Source organism: Bombina bombina, chromosome 2, assembly GCF_027579735.1.
Source record: "Bombina bombina isolate aBomBom1 chromosome 2, aBomBom1.pri, whole genome shotgun sequence".
NCBI classification, from domain to species: Eukaryota; Metazoa; Chordata; class Amphibia; order Anura; family Bombinatoridae; genus Bombina; species Bombina bombina.
In genome coordinates this window covers 1,160,838,806-1,160,861,361 of record NC_069500.1, presented here as the reverse complement: position 1 = coordinate 1,160,861,361, position 22,556 = coordinate 1,160,838,806, and the positions used below count along the sequence as shown (strand labels likewise).

Here is a 22,556-nt window from a genome sequence, read left to right as displayed (position 1 = left end):
TATATATATAAAAAAGCAACTAAATGGCTACTAATTAATTACTTACAATAGATGCAACCACAAAACTTCCCATTTCAGATAGTGGACTCCCCTCTTTGAAACAAAACATTATTATCGCGTCATCTTTTGTGATCATCATGCAATCAAAAGGGTCATCAAATCTCAGCATTTATACATAGTCCAGCATTTACAGTATGTAGCTATTTATGCAGTGTCTTGGTCGTTTTACTGACAATGACATACAACTGTTCCTTCTTAACGTGTCTGCAAACTAAGAGGTAGTGAACCTCAGGCAACCCAGAACTGTTAGTCAGTTTGCACTGGTATAACAAGTTGAAAGTAAACTTTTTTTTTTCTGCAGCGGTAACCAGACGCGCAAAAAGACGAAAATTGAAAATCACGATCGTGTTTACGCATTCCCCCATAGAAGTTAATGGAGAAAAACACCCCACTTTCTTGAGGAAACACCATAACATACTCGCAATAGTGCTAACCCGACATGAAAATATGAATATTTCATATTCCCATGTTATTTACATAACGGAATATGTTCTATTTATTCATAACTAAATCTTTCTACATATATTTGATGTTTTTTTTAAACAAATATTTATGTATAACTATATATAAAGATGATTATATATACGTAAAGATATATACAGATATGCTGTATATATATATGCTATATATAATAATATAATATATAGGAATACCTGAAGGCTCGCCAGAGAAACACGGGGCTTCAAGCTCCGTACGAAGCTTGATAGATATGCCCCCTACTGTTATACATACATATCCATATTTAGAGTATGTATAGTAAAAGCCCTTTTCCTGTTTTTTTCTTTCTAACACCTGAGATTTCATATCTTTGAGTCTTAATTTTTTAAATTAATTTTTATTAGACAGTGTTATTATGCGTGTAAGTGTACTTTGTAATGTATTTTTGATGTGTTTCGTGCAACTTTGTATTCACAGTAAAAAGTTAACCACAGCTCTTTGTGTAAGGATTTCTAGCAGTAAATCGCAATTTCGCTAGCGCAATCGTGATTTTGCTCAATTTGTAATATTGAGCACAATTTAAAAAAAGCGCAAACAATTGCGAAAAAAACCTGCAAAATTGTTTGTGCTCCACTTGGAATCTAGCCCTAAATGATCAATATGATTTTTTATTTAGATGAATTCCTACATGGTACTTGTTTTTGCATATAATTTAGGATTCCAGCAAGAAGGTAGTAAGAGGTATGTGAAAATATTCAGTATGTTTAACCCCTTAGTGACCAGAGCACTTTTCCATTTTCTGTCCGTTTGGGACCAACGCAAGTTTTACATTTCCTGCGGTGTGTTTGTGTCTAGCTGAAATTTTCCTCTTACTCATTTACTGTACCCACACATATTATATACCGTTTTTCTCGCCATTAAATGGACTTTCTAAAAATACCATTATTTTCATCATATCTTATCATTTTACTATAAAAAAAATTATAAATATGAGGAAAAATGGAAAAAAACACACTTTTTCTAACTTTTGAAACCCCCAAAAATCTGTTACATATCTACCAACCACCAAAAAACACCCATGCTAAATTGTTTCTAAATTTTGTACCTGAGTTTAGAAATACCCAATGTTTACATCTCTTTGCATTTTTTTGTAACTTATAGGGCCATAAATACAAGTAGCACTTTGTATTTTCAACCTTTTTTTTTTCAAAATTAACGCTAGTTACATTAGAACACTAATATCTTTTCAGGAATCCCTGAATATCCATTGACATGTATATATTTTTCTTTTAGAAGACATCCCAAATTATTGATCTAGGCCCATTTTGGTATACTTTCATGCCACCATTTCACCGCCAAATGCGATCAAATACAAAAAAATTGTTCACTTTTTCACAAATTTTTTCCACAAACTTTCAGTTTCTCACTGAAATTATTTACAAACTGCTTGTGCAATTATGGCATAAATGGTTGTAAATTCTTCTCTGGGATCCCCTTTATTCAGAAATAGCAGACATATATGGCTTTGGCATTGCTTTTTGGTAATTAGAAGGCCGCTAAATGCCACTGCGCACCACACGTGTATTATGCCCAGCAGTGAAGGGGTTAATTAGGGAGCATGTAAGGAGCTTTTTGGGGTAATTTTAGCTTTAGTGTAGTGTAGTAGACAACCCCAAGTATTGATCTAGGCCCATGTTTGGTATATTTCATGCCACCATTTCACCGCCAAATGCGATCAATTAAAAAAAAAACGTAAAATTTTTCCACAATTTTAGGTTTCTCACTGAAATAATTTACAAACAGCTTGTGCAATTATGGCACAAATGGTTGTAAATGCTTCTCTGGGATCCCCTTTGTTCAGAAATAAGCAGACATATATGACTTTGGAGTTGCTTTTTGGTAATTAGAATGCTGCTAAATGGCGCTGCGCATCACACGTGTATTATGGCTAGCAGTGAAGGGGTTAATTAGGTAGCTTGTAGGGAGCTTGCAGGGTTAATTTTAGCTTTAGTGTAAAGATCAGCCTCCCACCTGAAACATCAGACCCCCTGATCCCTCCCAAACATCTCTCTTCCCCTCCCTACCCCACAAATGTCCCCGCCATCTTAAGTACTGGCAGAAACTCTGCCAGTACTAAAATAAAAGGTATATTTGGGCTTTTTTGTGCATTTTTGTTAGCATATTTACATATGCTTCTGTGTAGGGATCCCCCTTAGCCCCCAACCTCACTGATCCCCCACTCAACAGCTCTCTAACCCTCCCCCTCTGACTTAATGTGCGCCATCTTGGGTACTGGCAGCTGTCTGCCAGTACCCAGTTTAGTGAAAAAAATGCTTTTTTTAAATAAAAAATGTCCCTTTTCTGTAGTGTAGCTTCCCCCCCCCCAAGACCAACCCCCCACCCCTTCCAGATCCCTTAGATGGTTAAAAAAAAAAAGTTTATTTAATTTTTTTTAACTTTTCTTTAACTTTTTTTCTGTAGTGTAGCGGTTCCCACCCGCTCCCCGCCCCGTGCACGCGCACCGCCCGCCACCCCCCCGTGCACGCGCGCGCGCCCGTGCGCGCCCCCGTCGGCTCCGCTTCCGATCACGCCCCCCTCCACCTTACGCAACTCACCGATGGCCGCCCCACCCGCCTCCCAAGTCGGCTCCCACCCACCAACGATACCGGCCATCGATGTCCGGTGCAGAGAGGGCCACAGAGTGGGCTCTCTCTGCATCGGATGGCCAGACAGTGTTATTGCAGGATGCCTCGATATCGAGGCATCGCTGCAATAACCGGAAAGCAGCTGGAAGCGAGCAGGATCGCTTCCAGCTGCTTTCCACACCGAGGACGTGCAGGGTACGTCCTTGGTCGTTAACTGACATCCTTTAGAGGACGTACCCTGCACGTCCTCGGGCGTTAAGGGGTTAAGTAAACAAATATGTGTAGTATGCGGATATTAGCCAATTAAAGGAACATCTAAGGAGCAGAAATGAAGCATGATAAACAGTAAATTAAAAGTTAATTCAACTTAAATTATAACCAGCGCTCAAAATTTCCACTAGCCCACTAGCCATTGGCGAGTGGAAATTTAAAAGTGGTGAGTGAAAGGTAGTGAGTGAATGCCTACAAATATTATCTAAAGGGATATTATAAAAAAAGAGCAAGGATATGTTATTTCTCTAGGGCTATAGGGACCCCATTAGATCTTAGACTAGTGCTTCTGAGAAGGAAAACAGGGGCAGAGAGAGATTGGAGAGAAAAAGTGAAAGTGGAGAAAAAGATAGCGTTAAGAAAGAGTAGAGAGAAAAAAAAATGAAGAGAGAGAGTGTAAAGAGAAGATATAGCCTGAGAGAGAAGGGAGGGGGTAAAAAGAGAGATTAAAGAGAAGAGGGAGGGGAGAAAGATAGATGAGACAATTTTCCAGGTCTGATATGATCTCACATTAAATTTTAATATCAATACTATTTGCTTTTTCTCAGTTCAACAACTTCCTTTTTCTGTCCAGCTGTTGTCTTTTCCAGAACCCTAGTTGATGTTGCTAACTGCTATGCACTTACATTTGTTAATGTATTACTGTATGTATCATTATTATTTTTTTATATATAAAACTAAAACAATGACTGTACAATAATGTGTTTCAAATTGGCTAAACATATGCAAATAATGGGGGGGTTAGTGGGTGTGGTGTGGGTGGGATTAAAAGTGGCGAGTAACATTTTGGGCTGGCTAGTAGCTTTGGGCTTGAAATTTCGAGTTATATTAAATATAACTATAAGGAATATGCATGCTTGTTTACAAGTGATATTGTTTATCAGCTCATTGGCTTTTAGGGAAACCTCCCACATATATATATATTGATGAAGTACAGGCCTTCACACAACCCAGACATAGAAAGCTGATTTTTGTTTTTGTATTTGAAAAACCCTATTTTTAGACAGAACAAAGAAATAATTAATTCAATGCCTCATCTCATCTTCCTTTTTATAAGAACCTGATACATTTTTAATATACCTACTGATGCGTTTACTTACATCCAGCAGCTGCAATAACAGTTGCTTCATCTGTAGAAGTCATAATTAATATTGTCTGATGCGCAGTGATGTTTGATACATCTGTACAGATACAGAAATTTGACAAACATTGTTTTTTTTCATACAGGATTACAGACTAAATATCTTTTTGAGACAAAAGTGGAATGACCCACGTCTTGCCTACAGTGAATATCCAGACGACTCCTTAGATTTAGATCCTTCTATGTTGGATTCCATTTGGAAACCTGATTTATTTTTTGCCAATGAAAAAGGTGCTAATTTTCATGAAGTTACAACTGACAATAAACTTCTAAGAATCTGGAGAGATGGGAATGTTCTATATTCCATAAGGTATGTTAAAGTAATTTATTGTAGCAAAAACATATATATATTATTTATATCTGCAGGAATATTGTGATGAAACTATGGCCCTATTAAAGTACATTACAGTTTGTTGTATGAAAACTTTTTATTCAACTCAGTTTTCGTTTTTGTTTTACTTTAATTTCTACTAGTGGTAAAGCCTGTGTATATGGGCCAAAATGTTTAATGAAATAAATATACCTATCCTTCTATCCCTATCCCTCTGTTACTATCCATCTGCCCCTGTCCCTCTATCCCTATCCCTCTATCCCGGTACCTATCCCTCTGTATATATCCCCCTGTCCCTATTCCTCTGTTCCTATCCCTCTATCTCTATTCCTCTGTCCCTATCCCTCTATCCCTCTGTCCCTATCCCTCTATCCCTCTGTCCCTGTCCCTCTCTCCCTGTCCCTATGTCCCTATCCCTCTGTCCCTTTCCCTCTGCCCCAGTCCCTCTGTCCCTATCCCTATGTCCCTATCACCTATCCCTATCACTTCCCTATCCCTCTTTCCCTATCCTTCTGTCCCTATCCGTCTGTCCCTATCCCTCTGTCTCTATCCATCTATCCCTATCCCTCTGTCCCTATCCCTCTGTCCCTGTCCCTCTGTCCCTATCCCTCTAACCCTCTGTCCCTGTCCCTATCCGCCTATCCCTATCCCGTCCCTATTCCTCTGTCCCTATCTCTCTGTCCCTGTCCCCCTGTCCTTGTCCCTCTGTCTCTATACCTCTGTCCCTCTACCTATCTTTCTGTCCCTATCCCTCTGTCCCTATCCCTCTGTCCCTGATCCCCCTCAAACAGCTCTCTACCCCCCCCTAACTATTGCTGCCATTTAAGGTACTGGCAACTGTCTGCCAGTACCTATAACACCCTTTTTTTATTCTTTTAAAAAAATATATTCTGTAGTGTAGTGGACCCACCACCTCCCCCCTCCCGGGATCACCATTTAGTCCCACCCCACGCACCCCCAAACCCCTTTTCTGTAGTGAAGCTGCCCCATCCCTCCCTGTTCCTTTAATTTCTGTAGGTTAGGGCTCTCCCACTCCCTCCCCTTCGCTGCTGATCCGCCCACCCGCCACACACCTTCCACCCACTCCTCCCACCGGCACCAGCAGAAGATCGTTACAGACGGTGACACACACAGCTGCGCGCTCAACTACGACGGTGATGGACGTACAAACGCGATTATAGTATAAATTTCAATGTGCAGAACCTTTAATAAGAACACCTGAATTATGTGTGTAGTAAATGAGGACATATCTGTTTAATTGTTTTTATTTTTATTTACAATGGTTTAAACACAAAAATGCTATACACATCCTTTTTTTAGCTTTTGCAAACAATATCTCAGGGGTTTTTACATACATTGTTGTAAGCAAAACATATGCAAAGTAAAACATGACATCACTATTGAAACCACTTACTGTATGCCTCTAGTCATTGGTTCAACAGATGTGTTCAGCTAGATCCCACTAGTGCATTTCTGCTTGCTCTGGAGCTGACTTTAGCTATGTGTTTAAACCATTTGCTGGGATAAATAATGAGTTATTTGCAAACAATAGTGCAATATTAAAATGCTCTAACAGATTAGAGAATTTTGTTTTTACATGTTTATGTCTTCCTTTAAAAGGCAATTCAAAATTGGTTAAATGGCCGAGGCTCGTGAATAGGATAAATCCAAATATCATATGAAAACATTTGAAAAAAGTGTTTTCTGCTATATATGTGCATTGTTTCCACATTTGTTAGTTGCTAGTTAAAAGAATGGTGAAAATAACAGCAGTCTGGCATTCGGCTAATTTCAGAGCTGGACTTGTTAGAGTAAAAGTGCAACATACCTTGTACATCGCTGTGCAAAGACAGATACAGCATGTGTGTAATGCATTTTTACTCCAATAAATCCTGGACTGAAATGAGCCAAATGTTATAGACAGTGGACTTTTTTATTATTCGTTGTTAACAATCGGTTAGATCATGAGTTTTGCATTATGAGTGGCTCGGTGCTAACTTGCAAGTTATTTCCACCGCTTACCTCCCTATAGCGCTGCTATTACAGGTTTTCATAAACCCGGCGTTAGCAAGCAATATTGCAGCGTTGAGCAAAATTGAACTCCATACCGTGCTTTGAGCTGGTTTTATGTGCTTCTGCACGATTTCCCCATAGACATCAATGGGGAGAGCCGGCTAAAAAAAGCCTAACACCTGCAATAAAGGAGCGTAAAGCTCCATAACGCAGCCCCATTGATTCCAAAAGGGAAAACAAAAGTTATGTTTACACGTAACATCCTAACATAAACCCGAGTCTAAACCCCCTTAATCTGCCGCCCCCAACATCGCCACCACCTACATTACACTTATTAACCTCTAATCTGCTGCCCCCAATGTCGCTGCCACCTACCTACACTTATAAACCCCTAATCTGCCTCCCCCAACGTCGACGCCACTGTACTAAAGTTATTAACCCCTAAACCTAAACCTAACCCTAATCCTAACACCCACTAACTTTAATATAATTAAATAAATCTAAATAAAAATTACTATCATTAACTAAATAATTCCTATTTAAAACTAAATATTTACATGTAAAATAAACCCTAAGCTAGCTACAATATAACTAATAGTTACATTGTAGCTATCTTAGGTTTTATTTTTATTTCACAAGCAAGTTTGTATTTATTTTAACTAAGTAGACTAGTTAGTAAATAGTTATTAACTATTTACTAGCTACCTAGTTAAAATAAATACAAAGTTACCTGTAAAATAAAACCTAACTTGTCTTACACTAACACCTAACCTTACACTACCATTAAATAAAATACATTAATTAAATACAATTAACTAAATTACAAAAAAATCCACTAAATTACACAAAATAAAAAAGAAATGATCAAATATTTAAACTAATTACACCTAATCTAATAGCCCTATCAAAATAAAAAAGCCCCCCCCCCAAAAAAAAATAAAAAAAAACCTAGACTACAATAAACTACCAATGGCCCTTAAAAGGACCTTTTGCGGGGCATTGCCCCAAAGAAATCAGCTGTTTTACCTGAAAAAAATAATAATACAAACAACCCCCCAACAGTAAAATCCACCACCCACACAACCAAACCCCCCAAATAAAAACCTATCTAAAAAAAACCTAAGCTCCCCATTGCCCTGAAAAATGCATTTGTATGGGCATTGATCTTAAAAGGACATTTAGCTCTTTTTCTGCCCAAACCCTAAGTTTTAAAACCACCCAATAAAGCCTTAAAAAAACCTAACACTAACCCCGAAGATCCACTTACAGTTTTTGAAGACCCGACATCCATCCTCAACGAAGCCGGGAGAAGTCTTCATCCAAACGGCAAGAAGTGGTCTTCCAGACGGGCAGAAGTCTTCATCCAGACGGCATCTTCTATCTTCATCTGTCCGACGCAGAGCGGCTCCATCTTCAAGACATCCGGCGCGGAGCATCCTCTTCTTTCCATGGCTCTTCAAGAATGAATTCTCCTTTAAATGACGTCATCCAAGATGGTGTCCCTTGAATTCTGATGGGCTGATAGAATTCTATCAGCCAATCGGAATTAAAGTTGAAAAAATCCTATTGGTTGATGCAATCAGCCAATAGGATAGAGCTTCAAACCTATTGGCTGATCCAATCAGCCAATAGTATTGAGCTCGCATTCTATTGGCTGTTCCAATCATCCAATAGAGTGCAAGCTCAATCCTATTTGCTGATTGGAATTCAAGGGATGCCATCTTGGATGACGTCATTTAAAGGAGAATTCATTCTTGAAGAGCCGTGGAAAGAAGAGGATGCTCCGCGCCGGATGTCTTGAAGATGGAGCCGCTCTGCGTTGGAAGGATGAAGATAGAAGATGCCGTCTGGATGAAGACTTTTGCCCGTCTGGAGGACCACTTCTTGCAGCTTGGATGAAGACTTCTACCGGCTTCGTTGAAGACTTCTTGCTGCTTGGATGAAGACTTCTCCCGGCTTCATTGAGGATGGATGTCCTGTCTTCAAAAACTGTAAGTGGATCTTTGGAGTTTAGTGTTAGATTTTTTGGGTGAGATTTATTTATAGCTTAGGGTTTGGGCAGAAAAAGAGCTAAAAACACTTTTAAGGGCAATGCCCATACAAATGCCCTTTTCAGGGCAATGGGGAGCTTATGTTTTTTAGATAGGATTTTATTTGGGGGTTTGGTTGTGTGGGTCGTGGGTTTTACTGTTGGGGGTTGTTTGTATTGTTTTTTTAGAGGTAAAAGAGCTGATTTCTTTGGGGCAATGCCCCGCAAAAGGCCCTTTTAAGGGCCATTGGTAGTTTATTATAGGCTAGGGTTTTTTTATTTTAGGGGGCTTTTTTTATTTTTATAGGGCTATTAGATTAGGTGTAATTAGTTTAAATATTTGATAATTTCTTTTTTATTTTGAGTAATTTAGTGGGGGTTTTTTGGAATTTAGTTAATTGTATTTAATTAATGTAATTTATTTAATTGTAGTGTAAGGTTAGGTGTTAGTGTAAGACAGGTTAGATTTTATTTTACAGGTAACTTTGTATTTATTTTAACTAGGTAGCTAGTAAATAGTTAATAACTATTTACTAACTAGTCTACTTAGTTAAAATAAATACAAATTTGCTTGTGAAATAAAAATAAAACCTAAGATAGCTACAATGTAACTATTAGTTATATTGTAGCTAGCTTAGGGTTTATTTTATAGGTAAGTATTTAGTTTTAAATAGGAATTATTTAGTTATTAATTGTAGGTTTTATTTAGATTTATTTTAATTATATTTAAGTTAGGGGTGTTAGGGTTAGGGTTAGACTTAGGTTTAGAGGTTGATAAATATAGTATAGTGGCGGCGACGTTGGGGGCGGCAGATTAGGGGTTAATGATTATAGGTAGGTGGCGGCGATGTTAGGGGCAGCAGATTAGGGGTTAATAATATTTAACTATTGTTTGCGATGCGGGAGTGCGGTGGTTTAGGGGTCAATATGTTTATTATAGTGGCGGCGATGTCCGGAGCGGCAGATTAGGGGTTAATAAGTATAATGTAGGTGTCGGGGATGTCGGGGGCGGCAGATTAGGGGTTAATAAGTGTAAGATTAGGGGTGTTTAGACTCAGGGGTTCATGTTAGGGTGTTAGGTGTTAACATAAATTTAGTTTCCCCATAGGAATCAATGGGGCTGCGTTACGGAGCTTTACGCTGCTTTTTTGCAGGTGTTAGGCTTTTTTCAGCCCCATTGATGTCTATGGCGAAATCGTGCACGAGCACATACAACCAGCTCACCGCTGACTTAAAGGGACAGTCTACACCAGAATTGTTATTGTTTTAAAAGATAGATAATCCTTTGTTTACCCATTCCCTAGTTTTGCATAACCAACACAGTTATATTTATATATTTTTTACCTCTGTGATTATCTTATATCTAAGCCTCTGCAGACTGCCCCTTATTTCAGTTCTTTTGACAGACTTGCAGTTTAGCCAATCAGTGATGGCTCCCAGGTAACTTCACATGCACGAGCACAGTGTTATCTATATGAAAAACATGAACTAACACCCTCTAGTGGTGAAAGACCTGTTAAAATGCATTCTTAAGAGGCGGCCTTCAAGGTCTAAGAAATTAGCATATGAACCTCCTAGGTTAAGCTTTCAACTAAGAATACCAAGAGAACAAAGAAAAATTGGTGATTAAAGTAAATTGGAAAATTGTTTAAAATTACATGCCCTATCTGAATCATGAAAGTTTTTTTTGGACTAGACTGTCCCTTTAAGCAGCGCTGGTATGGGAGTGCGGTATGGAGCTCAATTTTGCTCTACGCTCACTTCTTGTATTTTAACGGCAGTTTATAAAAACCTGTAATACCAGCACTGTAGGTAAGTGAGTGGTGACAATAACGTGCAAGTTAGCACCGCACCCCTCTTACCGCAAAACTCGTAATCTGGCCGTAAGATAGCTACAATGTAACTATTAGTTATATTGTAGCTAGCTTAGGGTTTATTTTACTGGTAAGTATTTAGTTTAAATAGGTATTACTTAGTTAATGATAGTCATTTTTATTTAGATTTATTTTAATTATATTAAAGTAAGTGGGTGTTAGAGTTAGGTTTAGGGGTTAATAACTTTAGTATAGTGGCAGAGATTTGGGGTTAATAACAGTAATGTAGGTTGCGGCGATGTTAGGGACAGCAGATTAGGGGTTAATAATATTTAACTAGTGTTTACGATGCAGGAGTGCAGCGGTTTAGGGGGTTAACGAGTGATGGCGATGTCGGGAGTGGTAGATTAGGGGTTAATAATTTTATTTTAGTGGTTTGCGATGTGGGAGGGCCCTCGGTTTAGGATTTAATAGGTAGTTTATGGGTGTTAGTGTACTTTTTAGCACTTTAGTTATGAGTTTTATGCTACAGCTTTGTAACATAAAAGCCATAACTACTGACTTTCAGTTTACGGTATGGAACTTGACAGTATAGGCTGTACCGCTCACTTTTTGGCCGGACAGGCAAACTTGTAATACCTGCACTGTGGAAGTCCCATTGAAAGCTGCGGTAGTTACGTTGCGTTACGGCCAAAAAAGTGTGCGGTACAGATAAACCTGCAAGACTCGTAATACCAGCGGTAGGTGAAAAAGAGCTATAACGATGCTTTTTCACTCATAACGCAAAACTCATAATCTAGCCGAATGTTTATTACGAATTATGTGTGAGCTGATACTGCAGAGTTTTAATTAGGGACTTCCTAAATTGCTTAACCCCTTTACAAACCACAATGTACCTTGTGAAGGGTTTTTTCGAGCGGCAAACTGTCAGGATCCCATAAGCTCTGTTGGTAATAAAAATGCAAAGACACTACCGGTGTCTGTCTTGCTTGGCAACCATAAACTCTAGGTTCAGAGTCCAGTTTTGTTTTGTCTGTGCCACTGGAGGATGTTTACTTGCAGGGGTTTGTAGAGGAATTGTATCATCAGTATGTGTGTGTCTCTCAGCTCCACCCTCTCTGGATGCTAGCCAATCAGGGAAATGTTCTCTGACTACATAATGAGCAACCTATGCATTTATTCCTTGCTTTGGCATTGAACTTCATCCTGTTCATGCTTGTTGCTGGACTTCCTGCTGGTCACATTGCCTAAGTTTGGATACTTGCTTCCTGCTTTTGAACCTTGGGCTGTTCTGACCTAGGGGTCGATTTATGAAGCAGCGGATGCTGCTTCTGACCCACTCCGCTTCAGGTCCGCCTGAAGCAGAAGTTAAGAAGCAGAGGTCCTAAGACCGCTGCTCCTTAACTCGTCCGCTACCTTTAAGGTGACAGACAGCAATCAACCAGATCGGATACGATCGGGTTGATTGTTACCCCCTACTAGTGGCCGATTGGCCGCAAATCTTCAGGGGCGGCATTGCACCAGCAGTTCACCAGAATGCCGACAGTGTATGCTGTTGGCATTTATCGATGTACGGCGGACATGATACGATACAACGTATCATGTCCGTCCGCACCTTAATAAATTGACCCCCTAGTCTCTGCATTTGGTACTGTTAGCAGTACTGCTTGAACTTTCCCTGTTGCAGTTTCCCAGCTCTAGTACCTTGTTGCATTCTGTTCCTTTGTTTAGCCCAGAAGCTGGCATTGCTTTTACTTTGCCAAGGAGCAGCATTATTTTTTTTTCTTTAGCCCAGAAGTGGGTACTGCAGTCATTTTTCCCTGAAGTGGACCTTTCATTTCTTGCCTCTTGTCTGTCTGACCTTGCACATGAATATCAGCTAAACTAGTTTGTACCATTTTCTTCTGTTAACTCTTAACTCTTGTGCTTGTTTCCCAGTATAAACTATTTAAGGACATAACTTGCTATTTGCCTATTGTCCTAATAAACAGAACTGTTGTATATGTTTGAGTATCAAGTCTATTGCTATGCAATCTGCCCAGATCCCTGCTAACTCTGCTTTTGGATTCCATCCTGTTAAAGAGGTCAAAAACATGACACCACGGTGACCAACAACAAGACTGCGCTATTATAACCTCCCTTCAGCCTGCAGGCCTCTTGAGATAGCGTGGTCTTGGCGCTAGCATCAAGACTCGTAATACCAGTGGTAGTGAAAAAGAGTCATAACGATGCTTTTTCACTCATAACCCAAAACTCATAATCTAGCCGAATGTTTATTACGAATTATGTGTTGAGCTGATACTGCAGAGTTTTAATTAGGGACTTCCTAAATTGCTTAACCCCTTTACAATATAAAAAGAAATTCCTGAGGAGGAAAAAACTTTAGAGGATGCGCTTGGAACACAGGTTATCAAAGTAGGACCTAACACTTTATGATTGGGTTTGTACCCGTATGCATAAATAAAAAAATTATTGTTATAAACAGCACAGTGTTTGGTATGTGTGAAAAATTAATAACAATGACGAAAATAAATTGTCTGTAAAACAAGTGCTCAGGACAATTTGTGTATAATATTAGTGATACATTGAAATAATCAGATATCACAGATAAACAATGATATTTGTGGCGATGAGTAAAATATATAAAAAAAAGTACTTATCAATGTCCCAAAAATTGCTGTGATGTAAAAAATAAGTGTCCAATCCTAATATGTGAACGGTGATGTGTTCAGGTGTTTGGCGTGCTCCTCTTGTGTCCCGCGGTGCGATGGGTCAGGGTGTCTAGAATGGAAGATAAACAAGGGGCGCCAACATAGTGTGAATCGTTCACACAACAAATATAAAAGTGATGTGCAAAAAACTACTCACAAGGAAAGTGGCACCTTAAATGAATAAGGTGCGATAAAGCAGGCTGACATTCAAATTCCAGCAGTCAGTACGCTGGAGGTCTCACCCAGAGGACCTGTGGAATCCAGATAGGCGTCTAGAAAGTAGCACCCACGTTTTTTAGGGCCAATGGGCCGGACCAGGTGAGCTGCAAGCTGATAGGTGTTCTCCTGCTGCACTCACGCCACCGAGACTTTTCTCCAAAACTGACAGTGTCAGTGTATGAAAGGTTCCGTGGTAAAAGTCCTGTTTCAAAAACAAGTGGATCATGGAAAGAAGCAAAAATACCGGGTCGTGGTATAAAACAAACAGTATTTATTTTGCAACGCGTTTCTCAGTCTATTCCAGACCGTTTCATCAGGCTGTTAAAGAGGTAAAAAACATGACACCACGGTGACCAACAACAAGACCGCGCTATTATAACCTCCCTTCAGCCTGCAGGCCTCTTGAGATAGCGTGGTCTTGGCGCTGGCATCAAGACTCGTAATACCAGTGGTAGTGAAAAAGAGTCATAACGATGCTTTTTCACTCATAACCCAAAACTCATAATCTAGCCGAATGTTTATTACGAATTATGTGTTGAGCTGATACTGCAGAGTTTTAATTAGGGACTTCCTAAATTGCTTAACCCCTTTACAACCACAATGTACCTTGTGAAGGGTTTTTCGAGCCGCAAACTGCAAAGACACTACCGGTGTCTGTCTTGAAGTCCATCCTGTTCATTGCTTGTTGCTGGACTTCCTGCTGGTCACATTGCTTAAGTTTGGATACTTGCTGCCTGCTTTTGAACCTTGGGCTGTTCTGACCTAGGGGGTAGATTTATGAAGCAGCGGATGCTGCTTCTGACCCACTCAGCTTCAGGTCCACCTGAAGCAGAAGTTAAGAAGCAGCGGTCCTAAGACCGCTGCTCCTTAACTCGTCCGCTACCTTTAAGGTGACGGACAGCAATCAGCCCGATCGGATATGATCGGGTTGATTGTCAACCCCTATTAGTGGCCGATTGGCCGCAAATCTGTAGGGGGCGGCATTGCAGTGCAATGATAAATGCCGACAGTGTATGCTGTTGGCATTTATCGATGTACGGCGGACATGATATGATACAGCGTATCATGTCCGTCCGCACCTTAATAAATTGACCCCCTAGTCTCTGCATTTGGCACTTTTAGCACTACTGCTTTAACTTTCACTGTTGCAGTTTCCCAGCACTAGTACCTTGTTGCATTCTGTTCCTTGGTTAAGTCCAGAAGCTGGCATTCTCTTTGTTTTGCACAGGAACGGCATTTCCTTTGTTTAGCCCAGAAGCTGGCATTGCTTTTGCTTTGCCAAGGAGCAGCATTATTTTTTTTTTTGTTTAGCCCAGAAGTGGGTACTGCAGTCATTTTTCCCTGAAGTGGGCCTTTCATTTCTTGCCTCTTGTCTGTCTGACCTTGCACATGAATATCAGCTAAACTAGTTTGTACCATTTTCTTCTGTTAACTCTTAACTCTTGTGCCTGTTTCCCAGTATAAACTATTTAAGGAAATTACTTGCTATTTGCCTATTATCCCAATAAACAGAACTGTTGTATATGTTTGAGTATCAAGTCTATTGCTATGCAATCTGCCCAGTTCCCTGCTAACTCTGCTTTTGGATTCCATCCTGTTAAAGAGGTCAAAAACATGACACCACATGACCAGCAACAATACCACACTATTATAACCTCCCTTCAACCTGCAGGCCTCTTGAGATAGCGTGGTCTTGACGCTGGCATCAAGACCGCACTGTCAAAAAAACAAGCCCCATTAAAAGGTTGTTAAGGAGTTACACAGGGTAAGTTTATCACACCTATTCTAGGAGTTTCATGAATTTTAGATTCCCACACTGCAAATAAATTGTGTTAAGCGCATTCTTTGTGCTGCTTGATGTTGCTTAATATACAAAAATTACCTTTAATATCACTCAATTGCCACCAAATTTTCCAGAAAACTATATACCTTTTATAAGACTCAGTTGTTTTTTTGTTTTGTTTTTAAACTGCACAGGTAATATTACTTTTAAGTACCGGGATGTCAAAAGTGTAAAATAAAATAATGGCATGTGTAAGATTAATGAGGAATACATTATTGTCATGTAATTTTGACATTTACAATAAAAAGAAAAGTTTATTGCATTTTTTTCCCATTGGTGTATTAAACTGAATAATACATTTTATCTCAACTTGTCAATCAGATGTAACAAATCACTATTATAAATGCTGTTGTCTGCCGCTTCTTTCAGTTATATCTTGTCAGGGATGGCATCTATATTGAATCTTCTGTAGGCGGAGGCACCTGCAGAACATTTTGTAGGAAGGGCAAAAAAAAGCCAACAATAATGTAAACAAATTGGATAGAAAGAATTTTTTTTAATTTAGAGGATCTATTATCTAAATATAAATTTGTCCTGTTTTATGTGTGAACTTACAAAGCTTTGGTCTCATTCATTTAAAAAAAACAAAATAAAAACCATTGTTTACTAAATTGAAAGCAGAAAAACATTCTAAGGCCTTTAAATAATGCTATGAGGTTGAATTGTAAAATTATATGTGTTAATAATGTTCTAAGAGTATTGTTATACACGTAGGGAAGAAAAAAAGGTATTGGAATGTTTAGCCATACTTGCGATAGCACTATTCTTGTTCCATGTAAAATAAAATTAAAGTTACTCCAAAAATTTGCCAACCTAGGATTTTGTATTTTAATATATTTTTAAAACACTTAACACATAAATAAATACCATACATCTAGACACACATAGGTACACATATATATACACTTTAAACATATATAGAGAGTGAGACACATACATACCTTTGAGCCGTTTCCAATCCAACACCTTGTAATATACCATATTAGTTTTGTCACCCGCCCCGGTATCACCGGGACAGTCCCGGTCTAAGACTGTATGTCCCGTGTCCCGGAAACTACCCTCAAATGCCCTGGCCCCAGCTCTGAGAGCTGGCACAACAGCAAGCAGCAGCACAGGAGCACACATATTAAAAAAAAAAACTTGGCTTGACTGGCCAGCCGCCAGGCGGGCAATTTCACTGTAAGGGTGGGGACTGGAGAGACAGAGGGAGAGTCAAGCAGGTGTCACACTCACTTGTCAAATGCTGCCTGCTAAATTTTTAACAAGTGCGGGCGGGTGAGGCTGAGCTGAGAGCGTATGACGTGAGCATGATGTCACGGACCCAACGTCCAACCAGTCCTCCCAGCTCCCATGGACCCACCCAGTCATGTGATCTCTTACTCACGCTTTTTCTGCAGATTTCCAATAGAATCTTTCTAGTCATTCTTGTCAGTGTAGTGAGCAGAAGAGAGTGGTCAGGACAGGTAGTGTTTGGGTGGGTGCGTGCGACTGCGGTGGCCAGCGGTGGCGAGAGTGCGACTTGCTCAGTTCTTCAGTCTAATTTCTGGTCTGCTGTTTTTTTTGGTAATATGGTCTTTTTTATTGTCTTTAATTAATGTCTATATAATTATGACAAAAACTGTTTCTCCTTACCTTCACCTTACCTTAGTCACTGAGTGAGTGAGCAGTGCATTAAGAATTGATGAGTGTATGACTGATTGAAAATTCACTATGACACCTGCTCTATAAATTATATACAGGGAGTGCAGAATTATTAGGCAAGTTGTATTTTTGAGGATTAATTTTATTATTGAACAACAACCATGTTCTCAATGAACCCAAAAAACTCATTAATATCAAAGCTGAATAGTTTTGGAAGTAGTTTTTAGTTTGTTTTTAGTTATAGCTATTTTAAGGGGATATCTGTGTGTGCAGGTGACTATTACTGTGCATAATTATTAGGCAACTTAACAAAAAACAAATATATACCCATGTTTTACAAAACAAAAACAAATCAGTGACCAATATAGCCACCTTTCTTTGCAAGGACACTCAAAAGCCTGCCATCCATGGATTCTGTCAGTGTTTTGATCTGTTCACCATCAACATTGCGTGCAGCAGCAACCACACCCTCCCAGACACTGTTCAGAGAGGTGTACTGTTTTCCCTCCTTGTAAATCTCACATTTGATGATGGACCACTGGTTCTCAATGGGGTTCAGATCAGGTGAACAAGGAGGCCATGTCATTAGATTTTCTTCTTCTATACCCTTTCTTGCCAGCCACGCTGTGGAGTACGTGGACGCGTGTGATGGAGCATTGTCCTGCATGAAAATCATGTTTTTCTTGAAGGATGCAGACTTTTTCCTGTACCACTGCTTGAAGAAGATGTCTTCCAGAAACTGGCAGTAGGACTGGGAGTTGAGCTTGACTCCATCCTCAACCCGAAAAGGCCCCACAAGCTCATCTTTGATGATACCAGCCCAAACCAGTACTCCACCTCCACCTTGCTGGCGTCTGAGTCGGACTGGAGCTCTCTGCCCTTTACCAATCCAGCCACGGGCCCATCCATCTGGCCCATCAAGACTCACTCTCATTTCATCAGTCCATAAAACCTTAGAAAAATCAGTCTTGAGATATTTCTTGGCCCAGTCTTGACGTTTCAGCTTGTGTGTTTTGTTCAGTGGTGGTCGTCTTTCAGCCTTTCTTACCTTGGCCATGTCTCTGAGTATTGCACACCTTGTGCTTTTGGGCACTCCAGTAATGTTGCAGCTCTGAAATATGGCCAAACTGGTGGCAAGTGGCATCTTGGCAGCTGCACGCTTGACTTTTCTCAGTTTCTCATGGGCAGTTATTTTGCGCCTTGGTTTTTCCACACGCTTATTGCGACCCTTTTGACTATTTTGAATGAAACGCTTGATTGTTCGATGATCACGCTTCAGAAGCTTTGCAATTTTAAGAGTGCTGCATCCCTCTGCAAGATATCTCACTATTTTTGACTTTTCTGAGCCTGTCAAGTCCTTCTTTTGACCCATTTTGCCAAAGGAAAGGAAGTTGCCTAATAATTATGCACACCTGATATAGGGTGTTGATGTCATTAGACCACACCCCTTCTCATTACAGAGATGCACATCACCTAATATGCTTAATTGGTAGTAGGCTTTCGAGCCTATACAGATTGGAGTAAGACAACATGCATAAAGAGGATGATGTGGTCAAAATACTCATTTGCCTAATAATTCTGCACTCCCTGTATATATATATATATAATATATATATATATATATATATATATATATAGTATATTAATATTTATTAATATATATATATTATAATATATATATTTTTATATATATATATATATATATATATATATATATATTATAGATTCATAGAGCAGGTGTCAGACAATTTACAATTAGTCACACACTCATCAATTCTCAATGCACTGCCTACTCACTCAGAGTAAAATGAGTTTTAAAAATGTGATATCATATTTTAGGCCGTTAGAAGCCACGCCCATCCCCGCCCCCATTTAAAAACTGTCCAGGAATCTTCTGGGCAAAAGGTGGCAACCCTATACCATATCCCTTTAAACCGCTTTTAAAATAAACAGTTTAATTTCCATTTATTATTTATAAATATTGGTGAAATACTTTATTTTAAGACATTTTATGTGTTTTGCTATGCATATACACTCTTATTCAGGTATCCAAGAGTGCTACATTTTCTATCTCTATTATCTATGTGTTGTGCTTGAGCATATAATTCATATAATTCACCACTTGTGTTATGTGCGATGATATCACACCCTGTTCAATCCATTGAAAGTATTTGGCAGGCTAAAAAAATGTTGACCATATTAAGATTTTCTAGTAAATATTTTATGTAAATAACAGATTGTGCATAATTATTTTGCAAGGTCACAATATGAATAGTGCACTTTGTGCTATTGATTCTGCTCCATTTGTAGTCTAGGCCTATAAAAGGTATTTACTGTATTTTATTATTGAGTATGCAGTACATAGGTAATGCTTACATCCCCCCCCCACAAACTTATCTAAGGTATTGGAATTCACTACCTCCTTAGGCAATGAGTTAAACAATTTGATTTTTCTTACTGTGAAAACATGTTTATATTGCTGGAGATTAAATCTCCTTTCCTCTAGACTTAAATGGACAGTCTACAATAGAATTGTTATTGTTTTAAAAGATAGATAATCCCTTTATTACCCATTCCCAGTTTTGCATAACCAACACAGTGATATTAACTATAGCATCTTCTGACAGACCCCTGATCACATGACTTTTTATTTATTATAAACTGACTTGAATTTAGTACTGTGTTGTGCTAACTCTTAAATAACTCCTCGGGCGTGAACACAATGTTATCTATATGGCCCACATCAACTAGCAGTCCCCTGCAGCTAATTAAAAAAGCATGTAATAAGAGACTGTCTATAGTGGATTAGGAACAGGCAGATATTTAGAGGTTTAAATGTTAGAAAATATATTAATATAACAATGTTGGTTGTGCAAAACTGGGGATTGGGTAGTAAAGGTGTTATCTATCTTTTAAACCACAACAATTTTAGTGTAGACTTTCCCTTTAAAGTATGACCTCTTGTCATAAACAATTGCTTCCTAGCTTCAGTTGCTTCAATGCTTCCAACAATTCTGTATGTATATACAGTAAGCTCTGAATGTATTTATATAAGCTAATCATATCAGCTATCAACTGCATTTCTTTCTACAGTAAACAAACCCAATCTGGCTTAACTCTCCTCATAGTTAAAATTCTCATTCCCCTTATATTTTTGGCCCTTCTTTGAACTGAAATGTCCTTTTTTTAAATCCCCCCCCCCGAAACAGCACTCCATATTCAAGTTGAGGTCTTACCAGAGATTTATATGGCAACAGAATTATGCTCTATTCCTTTGCCTTAGAATCCTCTGTCTGCATTGCACACTCATTGTAGCTTGTTATCTGTAAGTACTCCTAATAATAGGTAGCCTGCATATTTTGGTACAAAAAAATGTAGAACCTTACAGTTACCAGTATTAAATTCCATTTGCTATTTACCAGCCCATTTTTACAAAGCAATTACATCCTGTGCCACCTTACATAGCTTTGTATAATCTGCAAAATCCTCCTATAAAGTCATTTATAAAAATCTTAAAAAGCACAAAGCTCAGTTCTGATCCTTGGAAGACCCCACTAATTACTTTTTACACCCTAAGGACTCAGATATGAGCTTCAGAGCCCCATCGGCTGCAGGTTTGCACTGGTTCATCAGACCGCTACTTCTTAGAGGTTTGACTATGACAGTTCTATATCAGCAGTAAAAAAATCTGCATACAAAATCAGTTTACAAATATTTAAAACAATGTATAGGTTGTACTTTTCTACTATTTTGTTATTTTTTTGTGTGCAGTCCACGAGCATACCCATTGAAAAAGCCTTTTGACCATATTATATTTGTCTTATCTTTATTGCTGTTGCCAGTTTGAGGTTGTAAATGAGCTCCTACTCTTATCAAGCACTCACTGTGCAACATGTATAAGGTTCAGAGTTCTGATGTCTGCAAGATGTATTACAACTTCTCTGGGGCAGTGAAACAATTTTAAGAGGTAAATTAGAAAATAATTGATTTACTATGCATAATTAAACATTTTATGAGAAATTACATTTGAAGTTTAACTTCACTTTACTCTTTAAATATGATTATGGCAATGTCTAAGGCCTCTTGGTGAGCCTGGGCTCACTGCCAGACTGTTCTGATTATTTTGGAGATAAAACTGAGATAAAAAGTTTTGGGTCATTATGACATACCCTTTAATGTTGTCACAATGAAACATTAGAAGAATAGTGCTTGAGTGACAATGAGGTTATTTGGACCTCTGGTTAGGATATTGGTTTTGGTTCTTTTTTTAAGACATTTACTCAAAGGAGAGACATGTAACCTCCAATTAGTTTTAGTATATATGCTCCAAAGATGAGGGCTGCTGAAATGCATGATACCAGTTCTGAGATTGTTTGAGCATAAATCAAGAAAAAAGAGTGATTATGGTACTTAATAGTCAGATCTCCCATAAATTATTGTGCACACTACTGGGCATCAGATTTTAGGGATCATTTAACAAGCTTAAATATTTCAAATAAGAAGGCAATTCAGAGGACAGCTATATTAGTGCCTGGTATATAAAATGTACAAGGAATAGTTTATCAGCATTATGAGCAATAGATCCATGTGATATGATATTTTATGGATTTAATCAATTGGCTGCTGTGAAAGCCACAACACATTCCTATACAATGTAATTAATCCTTTTGTGGTAAACGGAATATTACAGGAGGGATACATTTGGATTAACGTAAAAAGAGATTATAATACATTATTTAGCTTTGGGCCTGGTAGAGACCTTGGTAGTATGGTTGTAGTCTGTATCTGGGGCAAAAATAAATAATAATTTTAAAACCTTAGGGGCACATACTAATGTTCACCATGCCCCTTTTATTGTGTCAGGAAAAAATATGTAATGTTATTAAATAGTGTAATGTATTTGTTATAATAATACTACTACTAATAAACATAATATCCATCTAATAATTTATTTATAACCTATTATTTAAACACAAGCTATACACTATTTCCAACAACAATGTGTTTTAAAAGCTTTACATTAGACACTTCAAAAACCGTATAGTAAGTTATAACAAAGAGTCTACTAGGGCCTAATTAAAATCTGCACTTGAATGTCCAGTTCTTCTGAATTGGATAAACGTACTGCTGAGTTTACAAGTCATAAGGGGACAATAATATTATTAGCAATGCTTTGTTTATTTTATGTCTGTGAATAGGGACTTAGATATAATTACTTAATTCTGGTGAAATTCTTCCCTAGTGCTTATAAAAGATGTTTATTATAACACTGTGGTTGTGTAAAAAGGAATTGCCATTAGAATCCTGTGAGTTTAGCTTAAAGGCTTAGCAAGGGCAGTGCTTCAGTAGTTTCATTATACAATGCCTTCCTCTACACTGCAGATTGTTACCTAATTTGCAG

General features: G+C 38.5%; 1 protein-coding gene across 2 annotated transcripts in view; it reads left to right on the top strand.

Moving 5' to 3' along the window:
- GLRA3 (glycine receptor alpha 3) overlaps nt 1-22,556 on the top strand; it is a 450,097-nt gene that overhangs the window by 234,113 nt on the left and 193,428 nt on the right. For both annotated transcript variants that reach the window (XM_053703842.1, XM_053703843.1), the window contains one exon: nt 4,641-4,864. In XM_053703842.1, the coding sequence (XP_053559817.1) occupies nt 4,641-4,864 (224 nt within the window). The remainder of the gene's footprint in view (nt 1-4,640; nt 4,865-22,556) is intronic.